This window comes from Cnephaeus nilssonii, assembly GCF_951640355.1.
Source record: "Cnephaeus nilssonii genome assembly, chromosome: 4".
NCBI classification, from domain to species: Eukaryota; Metazoa; Chordata; class Mammalia; order Chiroptera; family Vespertilionidae; genus Cnephaeus; species Cnephaeus nilssonii.
This window is the reverse complement of record NC_137075.1, coordinates 69,307,730-69,319,856: the sequence shown is the minus strand read 5'-3', so window position 1 is coordinate 69,319,856 and position 12,127 is coordinate 69,307,730. Positions and strand designations below refer to the sequence as shown.

The following is a 12,127-nucleotide window of genomic DNA, read 5'->3' as shown; positions in this document are numbered from 1 at the left end:
CACTGACCCTCCAACATCCCTTCCGATGCTCATGGCATCCCCTTCCAGGTGAGAAATAACGGCAATAACAGTGGCTCAGCAAACAAACATCTGTACAGCCCAAGTGTGCCAGCCGCGTGCTTTCACACAGAGACAGCCTCCTTGTGCCCCAAAGCCCAGGGCGGGGAGGCAGGACAGAGGCGCTCCCAGATCCCGCAGGTCCCGAAAAGAGCCTCCGAGTGGCTACGTGACCCGCCGAAGGTCTCACTTTCAGCAGCCCGGAGGGCTCCGCCCGCTCCGGGGCCCCTCAGCCCCCAGCCCCGCCCCATCCGGGCTCGTGGGGCGCGCCTCTCGCCAGCAGGGGGCCCCCCAAGCGCGCGCCCGCACCGGGGCCCCTGAGTCCGGGGAGGGGCCTGGCCGGCCCTCGCCACCCCTGCCCCCCGCCACTGCGGCCCGGAGCGGGGGCGGTGCCGTGCCAGGGGCGGACCCCGAACTTTCTTCCGACTCAAAAGCTGCGGCAGCGACACCGGAGAGCCTCCTCCGCCCTCCACCCGCGTCCTGCCGCCGGGCTCCTCCGGCCGCGCGTCCCTATCGCCGCGCCGCCCGCCGCCGCCATGGCCAAGCCCCTGACCGACCAGGAGAAGCGGCGGCAGATCAGCATCCGCGGCATCGTGGGCGTGGAGAACGTGGCCGAGCTGAAGAAGGGCTTCAACCGGCACCTGCACTTCACGCTGGTCAAGGACCGCAACGTGGCCACCCCCCGCGACTACTTCTTCGCGCTGGCGCACACGGTGCGCGACCACCTGGTGGGGCGCTGGATCCGCACGCAGCAGTACTACTACGAGAAGTGCCCCAAGGTACCGCCGGCGGCCCGGGAGGACTCCCCGAAGTCCGGGCAGAGGTGTCTGGGCGGTGGGTGGGCCGCCCTGGGAACCGTCTGGCGCTGGGCCAGCCCCCATTCACGCCACCCACCAGCCCCACCCGGAGCTGCCCGCCCCCGGGGACCGCCTGGGGGACGCACGCGCAGGCCTCCTCGCCTGACCACTATTTCACACACAAAAGTTGGAGCTTTTACCCTCAACATGTATGTAATCCAGAGGTACCGGGCGCCTCCTGTGAGTGCCAAGCACAGCTGTAGGCCCCTGGCTGTAGGCCCTGAAGAAAACGGACAAAAGCCCTGCCCGGGGAAACAAGTATCTAGAGTTCCCCAAACGGTCATAGGCGCTGGGGGGCGGGTGGGGGGTGGGGGTGGGGGACGGGGGGACGAAGGCGTTGGAGGAGCCTCACTGCCCGCTGAGCCTTTGGAGGATGCCTGGCGTCAGGGGCTTTTCCTAGGAACTGGCTGAGTGTGGTGGGCAGAGTGCCCGCCCCCTCCCTCCCCTCCCCTCCCGTCTTCTCCCCGGTTCCAAGGAGTAGGGTGTGGCGCTGCCGGACTTCTTGATTCCTGCAGCACGGAAGCCTTCGCCCAGGGTATGCTCTGAACTTGAAGACCTGCCCTGGGAACTGCTGAAGAAGAGCTGTTCACAGACCACCCCTGTCCGCTGGGCAGGGCCGGATGGAGGGTTACTTAGGGTGTTTGGGGGCGCACAGAGGGACACTGGCTCCCCCTGGCCCATCTAGGAAGTGGGTCGGGAGGCTTGAGGAGGACAGCGGGGAGAGGGGGTTGCCTTGTGCAGAGGGAGGGCGGGAGAGCAGCTCTGGCTGCTGTGGTGAGGTGGGTGTGAGTCAGTGTTGGGAGAAGAAACTGGAAAAGCTGGTAGGAGGCATATTGGAAAAGGTGAACCGCTGATAGAGCCCGAAGGCAGTGAGAAATACATTAGGAATTTTTTAATATGTAAAAAGCATGAAAAAGAAAAAGGCTCGTCCATAATCACAGTGCCCAAAACAACCGGGAGGAAAAGAAAGGAAGTTTTCATAATAAGCAAGGGCAATGGTAACAAAACTTTCAAATGGAAAGTAACTCTTCCTCATTCCAGAGGCCTAGGGATCTATCCCAGAGTAGCAATTGCTAAAAATATATCCTTAGAAAAGACTGTGTGTGTAAATATATTTACTGTGTCTTTTCTTTTTCCATGAGGGGACTGCCCCCTAGCATTGGACATTTTTTTTTAAAGTTTTTAAACTGGAAAGTGAGATGATGAGCCATATTTAAGACCTCAAACCCCTCCCCCCCACACACACACACACCCCAATCTCCCTCCCCACACACACTCTTCTGTAGCATTTAGCACCAAGCATCTGGCCTTGTATGTTTCTCTTCTAGTGGCTTGTCTTGTACTTTATAGTTAGTTGTCCTCATTATCTAGGTAGTTTTTTCACTGGGCTCTCCTTCCCTACTTGAGTGTAGGTATAAGCCAGGTATTCTGATAGTGGTACACTGGGGATACAACAGGGAACAAGGTGCATTCCACACGTTAGCGAAGTGTCTACCATGACTGCGGTTCACCTAAATAGGAGGTCCCTGCCCCCATAGAGCATGGACTAGAGCCAATGTGTCCAAGCTCCTCTCCCACTTCCCCTTACTCTCTAGCAACTGTGCAGATGAATCCCAAATCTGGGTCTGTAGTCTTAACCCTTTTTTCAAACTTCATTCCTACACTTCTAAGTGCTTGGTGTACATACCTAGATCGCTGTTTCCTCAAACTCAACTCATTACCCCTCCCAGCCCTGCCCCATCTTCTGTGTTTCTAATTTTAATGGCATTGCCATCCTGACTATTACCCAGACACAAAACTTTAGTGTCACCTTTGACGTCCTCCTGTATTCCCCATTCAACAGGTTGCCAAATGCTGTCAATTTATGTAGGTCCTGTTGAAATTACTCTCTTGGAAGTCTCACTTCTCTGCCTAATGGAGGCCCTGGCTACTGGTCTATAAAATAGACTTCTGAGTGGCTGGCTTGCTTCTCAGAAGTGGTAACACTGGCAGCGTGCAGCTGAATATGGCTAGCAGATATATTTTATTTGGCCATTGAGACACCTTTACATAATTTAATTGTCAGTGCCTTTGGGCAGGACTTGTACACTCCAGTTCTTGGCCCAGTGCTCCTCATTGTTTTATGTGACCTCCATTACACAGGTATTTCCTCTGCCTGGCCCCTGGAGGTGTCTGAGTTGGCAGTTGCAGCTCATTCTATGCATTGTAGTTCAATTAAGCTTACAAAAGCAATACATCTTGCCCTTTGCTCAGGTATCATTGGCTCCCGTTGCCTGCCACAGTCCTTAATCAAGCATTTAAAGCCTTCTTGGTCCAGGTAAACCTGTCCTTCACATCTTACCTCCCACTGCCCTGCTGGACTTACCTTGTTCTCCCATCAAACCATTGAATGTGCTGCCCATCCATGCCCTGTTCTCCCCACTTCTGGGCCTCTGCCCCCCTGCACCCTTCGCTTGGAATGCCCTTCTTGCCAGTGTCTCTATGCTGAACGCTTGCCTCTCCTGCAAATCTCCGTTTTGTTGCCACCTGTTCCACATGTCTTCCCACAAGTACCCAAGTCCTCTATTTAATGCTGGGAATAAACTTTAAATTATTTTTAAAATACTGGTTATTGTTAAATAGCTCTTCTTATCTTTGCTTGCTTTTTGAAAATGTCCACTTTTTTCTAAAATATACATGATTATTAGTGACAGTAGTGTATACATATAATTTGTAAGCTATATTGGAGATGCTGTATATTTTACTAGCAGGATTATGAGATAAATGTTTAAGAGGATGGGAGAGATCTATTTTTCAAGGTCTTGCATATCCCCAAATATAAAGTGAAGTCCCTCCAAAAATTATTTTTATTAGAAAATCACCTTAAGTACCTGTCTTTGCTAAGTCTGTTCTATAATGAAGTCTCTCTAAATTATTTTAAGCAGCAACTTTTTTTCTTTACTATGACTTTTAAATGTCTTAAGTCCATGCTAATTTGGAATCATTAAAAGGGAGACAAATAAATTTAACAAATATAGTCATCATTTCGGGGGGCATAACTTCACAACTGCAAGTGTGGGATATATATATATATATATATACTGTATTTGTAAGCAAGCTTTTTATAGATCACTAAAAAGTAAAAAGCAGTACATAGTGCTTATATTATGGAGATCATGAAAAAGTAGAGAAAGATGAAGAAGAGGAAGCTGCTCTGATGTTATGAAAATGGGTATTTGTGGCTTGAAATACTCTTTCCTGTGACACAGCCAGTGGCCTGGTGTACAAGGGCATCAGCCATGGGGTGAGTGGTGCATGCACCCCTTTGGCATATATCTGCCTAGGAAAGATACCTTTTCCCAACTCACACAAAGGCACCCAATAGACCAATGAGGGCCCTGATGACAGTGTTAAAGATATTCAAACAACTAGATAAATATAATGATGATGTGCTCTGGACAACAGTGTTAGATGACCCACTAAATATGGAAGACTTAGAATTCAATTGTTACATAAAATGAAAGTGGGAGAAAGTGAAATTTCTAAATTGACATTTTCATATAATATTTTAAATGAGTTAAATGTTATAAGAGGCATTCGTTATATAAAGTATTTATATATTTTTTTTATATTTTTTGGGGTTGACCAAATCCTTTTCTCTTTGGTTCTTTTTTATGGAGAAATGGGGGGAGTTCCTAAAATTGTAGGTGACTTTATATGGATGCATTTACAGATTTTTATTGTTTTGTGTTTGGTGGGGGGAAAAGAGGAACCTGAGTTGGAGAAAAAGCTGTTGTAAAGGGGGATGATGAAGTTGCTCATGGATCTCTTTCTTAAAAGAGAATTAGTAAACTGCACCTGTACTTTAAAGGGTTAGGCAAGTCTAACCTTTGTACCTTTCACTCCGCTCTGATAGTGTTTGCCTGGCTTTTACTATGTCACAGCAGTTTCTAAGTTTATGGAGAAATTTCCCATTTCATGAGGAACAAACACCAATAATACTTACCTGGCAGGGGAGATACCATGATCACAGGCGTGGTTTTCCCAGGGCGAAGCTTATCCGTTACACTCTGGATGTGCGGACCCCTGCGATTTCCCCAAAGGTGGGAAACTCGACTGCATAATTCGTGGTGGTAGGGCCTGCGTTGGTGCGCTCCCTGCAAAAAAAAAAAATAATAATAATAATAATAATAATAATAATAATCACCAATAGGCCTGGGGTAGTCTTTTGTTATTGCCAGTTCCTGGCTTTCTAAAATAATTTAATTCTAAAATAATTGATTGTAATATTATTTACAGTAATCAGTCAAGGAGGAATACTTTCTAGCCATCAGGTATATACGGAAGAAGTTAATCTTTGTATCTCTTGGGTGACTTGAGATAGTCACAGCCAACCCTACCTGACTCTAAATATTTTACAAATGATTGATGGGCTGTGGCAGTCTGACTTCTGTTTGCCCAAAACATATGCTTAATTGATGAGGCTCGTGAACAGAATGGGTGGGGAGGGGGGAGACACAAAACATTGAATCCAATTAGTTGGATGAGTTTATTTTTTTCTCCCTGAGGGTAAAAGATACTGAACTACTTTACCAAAAATAGGATATAAAATGGTTTTCCCAAAGCCAGTTTTCAGTAATGCTTTTATTTAGCGCTTTATACATCTACTAATGGCCCGGTGCACAAAATTCATGCGGGGGGGTGGGGGGGTGTGTGTGTGTCCCTCAGCCCAACCTGCACCCTCTCCAATCTGGGACCCCTCAAAGGATGTCCTACTGCCAGTTTACAGGGATCAAGCCTAAACCGGCAGTCGGACATCCCTCTCACAATCTGGGACTGCTGGCTCCTAACCACTCACCTGCCTGCCTGCCTGATTGCCCCTAACCACTCTGCATGCCAGTCTGCTCCCCCCAAATGCCCCCGCCAGCCTGATCACCCCCAACTGTCCCCCGTGCCAGCCTGCTTGCCCCCAACTGCCCTCCTGCTGGCCTGCTCACCCCAAACTCCCCCCCCACTGTCCTGATCACCCCCACTGATGGCCTGCTTGCCCCAACTGCCCCCCCCCCACCGGCCTGATCACCCCCAATGGCCCCCCACCAGTCTGATCACCCACAACTGCCATCCCATCCTGGCCTGAACACCCACAGCTGCCCTCCCCTCTTGGCCTCTAACCACCTCTACCTTGGCCCCACCACCATGGCTTTGTCCAGAAGAACGTCCAGAAGGTCTCCTGGAAGGTCTCCCAGTCTAATTAGCATACCTTTTTATTAGTATAGATAGAGGCCTGGTGCACAGGTGGGGGCCGGCTGGTTTGCCCTCAAGGGTGTCCTGGATCAGGGTGGAGGTTCCCTTGGGGTGTGGGGCAGCCTGAGTGAGGGGCTGATGGCTGTTTGCAGGCTGGCCACACACCCCAGCGGAGACTCTTACTCCATGGGGACATGGCCAGCCTGGGTAAGGGGCTGAGGGCCGTTTTCAGGCTGACCACACACCCCCTTCAGGGTAGGGGGTCCTGCTGGGGTGCCTGGCCAGCCTGGGTGAGGGGCTGATGGGTGTTTGCAGGCTGGCCAAGCCCCCCAGCAGGGACCCTCACCCCATGGGGGTGTGGCCAGCCTGGGAAAGGGGCTGAGGGCTGTTTTCAGGCTGGCCACGCTCCCTGGCGACCCAGGCCCTCAGCTACTCCTTCAGCAGCAGCCAGGGCGGGCAGGAAGCTTGGCTTCTTCCATCGCCAGGGGCAACCCAAACCTCCTGCTTGCTCCAGCTCCATAGCTGCTTCCATCTTTGTTGGGTTAATTTGCATACTCCTGATTGGATGGTGGGCATAGCAGAGGGTCGGTCAATTTGCATGTTTCTCTTTTATTAGTGTAGATAGGAGTTTCTTTTGAACCTGTGTCAAAGTAATCCTGCCTGTTTGTTTTTTACTTTAGACCTTGTGTGTTTATGTTGACCAGTAAGGTTGGCCTCATAAAGTTAACGTAACCTCTCTTTCCTTTCTTTCAGAGGGTTTATTACCTTTCTTTGGAATTTTACATGGGCCGAACATTACAGAACACCATGATCAACCTCGGGTTGCAAAATGCCTGTGATGAGGCCATTTACCAGGTACATTCTCTCTCTTTAAATTTTGAAATTTAGAAATTTCAAAGAAACCTTGGGGATGTTGGGGATATAGTACCCTGCCCCCCTCCCCCCCAAAAAATAGGATGGTTGTTAACCCAATTTTCACCCCCAAAAAAAGTGAAAATTGCTTCTACAGACATTGCTGTTACAAACTATTAGAAATATAAACTACTGATGATCTCTGATTTAAGAGAAACAAAGTTGAGAACTAGTTTTGCCTAATGAGAATTTACTTTTGCAGTCATAGCTTCTGACAGCGTTCAACATCTGAATGAGCCTTTTAAAAGTGCGTGAACCTCTGCTGTCAGAATCACAAGCTTTACTTTAGGCTCCTATCTGCTTTCAAAAAATGATCAAAGTGTGACTATTATTTGTATATCAAGGCAATATGTAAAAATAATAAGCTTTTAAAATTTCATCAGCATACTTCCCCTATTGCTAAATGACATGTAAAATGTACTTCTCCCTTAAATGAGGAGCCTGAAGTCTTAAACCTAATAATCTAATTTGTTTTTATGAGCATATTTAACTGTTTCTCTCCTAAACTTCAGGGATCTCCATACCAAAAACAAATAGCCCTTGTGGGTGAGGTTGGAAGGAGGAAAGGGTATTTGCAAAGACACATTCATGGCTTGTCCCCTCCTGTGGTCAGCTATTTGTCACTGAAGGCTGGTTTCCTTCACCTGCGTTAGGTAGAATATTTCCTGTGAAAGAACCATTGTAGCTGCCTCCACTTCTCTTTGCTTGCCTTCCCCTAATACCAGCTGAAAATAATATACCTCCCATGGCCTAGCACCGCGGTCGGCGAATTGCGGCTCTCGAGCCACATGCGGCTCTTTGGCCCCTTGAGTGTGGCTCTTCCACAAAATACCATGGCCTGGGCGAGTCTATTTTGAAGAAGTGGCATTAGAAATTTAAGTTTAAAAAATTTGGCTCTCAAAAGAAATTTCAGTCGTTGTACTGTTGATATTTGGCTCTGTTGACTAATGAGTTTGCCGACCACTGGCTAGCATATAACCAGGTGGGATGAAGTGACCCATCTCTGTTTGCTCAAGGTTTATGTCCTACTTTAGACTTACATTTTTAGAATTTAAAAAATCCTGAATGTTAGCCTTAACAGTTGACTTGCACATTGACCCCAGTAAATTCTAGTCACACCAGGGAGCAAATTTAAAAGTCCCTTCAACAGCGAACAGAAGCAAAGCCATTTTGGAACACTTAGAAGACTGACTGACTAAAACATGTGTGACAAAGCAATTTTTGGTATAAGGGTAGGTGGGGATCCAAGTGCATGGCCATGGAAACTGGGGCATCCACTTCAAGCATGGTTGCTGCTTCTGCATATGCTTTCCAAGTGTGTAAATTATGTTTCCATTTTAAATAACATCTCATTTCATGGACTGCCTCACTTTCAGATAAGAATGAAGTCATTTCACAACAGACCATCATTAGCTAAGCATGAGCTGAATTATTATCTAGTCAACAGAGGACAGGCCCTTTATTTTACCTGCCACCCATTTCCTCACTGTAAGATGAGCAAAGTGGTCTCCAAGGCCTGGATTCTGACTTGAGTCCACAGTGGTGCCAGTGGCCTCTGGCTGTGCAGCTCCCAGGGAATTGACTGGCAATCAATTTGCATCAGTCCCCAAGGTCACAAATGCCTCTAAGCCTCCCACAGCCTTTGATCCAATCTAGAGAGAAGTAGAGGATTTTAGCCCCATCCATCCAGACCAGCGATTTTCACCTGGTGTGCTGCAAGAATTTTTAAAACATGCAACATATGGTTATTTAGTCAGGGGCATTGACCTCTTTTTCCCTTAGATTATCAAATTAAAAAAATGATGACATCCAACACAACAATAGCCATCGGGTATGAATGAATCAAAATTATACCTTTTTTTTTTTGTCAGATCAGCAAAAAATACATTTTTTTGGTGTGCCGCAGAATTGTAGTCGCTAGTTTATGTGTGACACAAGATGAAAACGGTTAAAAATTGCTGAGCAAGAGCTGAGGATTCCTTGACTATAGTCTGGCTCCAGGTCTCAGGGACAGTGACTCACCAACTGGTTTTGGGTTAACAACCATTGACCCTACTGAGTAAATATGTTGTGGTCTTGAAAAGATGAACTTTACTCCACCCTGGAAAGTCTGACCTCATACCTGTTGATAATATTTAAAATCCTTCAGCCCAGTTAGTGTCAGTTCAGTACTGGACTACTTCTTAGGTTTTACTCTGACTGCACAAAAAAAGAATCTTAAGAAATTATAATAGGTTAACATTTATTGAGGAATATCTGCCCAGGAATAATCTAAATCATTTGTTTGTATAATTTCATTTAATTCACAACAACCCTAAATGTGGTACATACTGTCATCTAATGAGGACTTATCTTTTAAAAAAGAGAAGTGAGGCCTAGAGAGATTGAGTAGCTTGTCCAGGGAAGTAACAGAGTCAGTAATGGACGCTGAGAGCCCACACGTCTCTACAGGCCGCTGCTATGCCATCTCGTACAGTTTGCATTTGCAGTCACCAGCATCTGCAGTGGGCATGGATGCCAGAGTACACTGCACGGGAGCTGACACCATTGAATACCCAGACAAACCTGCACACCTGACCCAGAGCTTTAGAAAATGATTGTTCTCTCTGCAATGGCCTGCATTTGTACCCATATCCAGTGATGTTTTCCTTTCATCACCAGCTTGGATTGGATATGGAGGAGTTAGAAGAAATCGAAGAAGATGCTGGGCTTGGCAATGGCGGTCTTGGGAGGCTTGCTGGTAAGTGACATGGTTAGTGTGTCTTTGTGTCTGGCCAGTTGATGCCTTCTCCAATGCCATGTATGACCACCGAACAGGCTTCCTAGGAGAAGTGCAGGGTGTGACCTGGTTACAGATGTACTAGTATTTGTTTTTCAGTTTGCACTGTGGTTTGATCAGTTCTATATAAGCAGCAGAGAAGGGAACTTGAACAAAAGAGATATTGCTTAAAACCCTTGGAGACATTGTTTAAAACCTTAAGGTTAACCAGATCCTTCCTGTGTATGTAAGGGTTTCCAAAGTGGCCTCTTTACTCTGCGGTTATGTTCACAGCTGTCAATTCACATACTTGTGTGGTATGACCTAAGTTGTTGAACCATTGAATTGTTGTCTTGTACACTTGTCAGTTTGCTTTTTGATTGACTAGTACAGTGATGGCGAACCTATGACACGCGAGTCAGCACTGACACGCGTAGCCATTTCTGATGACACGTGGCCGCATGCCGAGGATGAAACATTTGCTGCTCTTGAGGATGAAACATTTGCGACTAGAGTCTTAGAGTTAGTTTTTTCCTCAAAGTGACACACTACCCGAGTTATGCTCAGTTTTTTGGCGAAGTTTGACACACCAAGCTCAAAAGATTGCCCATCACTGGACTAGTAGGTAAAGATACACTTGTAGTATTGGTATGATTTAGTTACTTAAAATTTTTTATATGGATGCTTCTTTGCTTTATTCAGGAAATAGTTTTTCAACAAATAAAGTACATTTGCAACTCCATTAAGTTAAAAATATATATCCCTGTGACCAAGCAATTCTACTTCCTGATATCTGCTGTAAAAAATAAAATCAGGTGCACAAGGAAACATGTGAAAAAAAATTGTTACAGCATTGTTTGTAAGAGCAAACTACTAGAAATAAGCCAGAGTCCATCAATAGGAAAATAGGTAAATAAGTAGTGGAACAGTCCATATTATAGAATAATATACAGCAACCAAAAATAAATAAAACTGATGCATATGTAATGCCCTGGATAGACCTCTGGGGATGGGGAGGGAATCAATTTGCATTAAAAGGCATACAGCATGCTATTATTTATGTTTTTAAAAAACTAATATGTCCTGTGAGTGTATATGTATATAAATCCATAGAAAAGTCTGAAATTTAAAATGGTAAACTGCTCCTTATAATCCTCCTTAGAGAGGAGGGCCGAATTGGGGGTCAGGATCATAGTGGATGCTAGTCCTATCTGTAACATTTTAATATTTTACAAGGAGGATATATTAGTATATTACTTGTGAAACTTAAATTTAATAATAAAAGTATACCACCACACATGTATGTATCAGATTATTCTCTATGAAAAATAAGTATCTATTGATTCTCCTCTTTGAGAAATGATTCCAAAATCTCTTCATTTTACACAAACTTCCAAATCCTATTAGAGTAATCCCTCATGTTATACCTGGCCACCGGCTAGATCCCTCCCCAGCATGCTGATTGGCTGCTCTGGATCAGGTGCTCTGTCATCAATGCTCTTGATGGCAAGTGACCCAAAAAAACTACTAAAAAAAGTGGTTCAGCCAACAAGGCCATGTGTTATCACAGAACAAGAAGTCCAGAGGTTGGGCCATTCCAAGTTAGTTTATTCAGTAGTGTAGTTCTGTCAGGACTCTGGGTCTCTGTGGTGCTTTTGGCTTCCCCCCATGGAAAAACAAACAAAACAAACAAACAAACAAAAACAGCGATGTCAGCAGCAAGGAAAACCATTCAGTGCACCCAGAAGACTTCCTGGTACCTCTCATTGGATTGAATGTCATTGCACAGTCATATCAAAACCAATAGAAGGAAATAGAATTACTGTGATTGGCTTAGAGGCTTAGACTAGACAAGCAAGATTCACTTCTAGTCCAGCCTCCCTGTAACATCTAAACAACATCGGAACTCCATTACCCAGAAAGAGGGTCTGCCACTCCGTCAGGTGGCCACAGGCAAACTATCCTCTCCTGGGGCTGTCTTTTCAAGCAGGGAGCGATGGAGATGGCTTCCCTTAGAAAGCGCAGTGTGAGAGACGGACACATAATGGACATATCTCATGCAGGCCGGCTTCCTGTTCTCAAATGAAATGCCAACCTGTACACACTGGTTATTTCTAAATGGCGAGCTAATAAATGACGCTTGTTTTCTTTACACATTTTTATATTTTCTAAGTTTTCTATAATACTCATTTTATAATTTTAAAAAATGTTACTTAAAATAGTAACCCTCGTTATGCCATAGTCTCTGTGCTTTAAAATACAAATGTGGTTTCTCATAGAAAAATATTTCGTGGCTGTCATGTCTTTTAGTGAAAGACCT

At 45.9% G+C, this 12,127-nt stretch overlaps 1 protein-coding gene across 1 annotated transcript in view; it reads left to right on the top strand.

Annotated features, from left to right (window-relative positions):
* The first annotated feature begins 368 nt into the window (after window positions 1-368).
* Window positions 369-12,127, top strand: part of PYGL (glycogen phosphorylase L) — a 38,366-nt gene continuing 26,607 nt past the window's right edge. Inside the window, exons 1-3 of the mRNA XM_079769895.1 lie at window positions 369-836; window positions 6,891-6,992; window positions 9,711-9,789. Of these exons, the coding sequence (XP_079626021.1) occupies window positions 594-836; window positions 6,891-6,992; window positions 9,711-9,789 (424 nt within the window). The 5' untranslated portion in view covers window positions 369-593. The remainder of the gene's footprint in view (window positions 837-6,890; window positions 6,993-9,710; window positions 9,790-12,127) is intronic.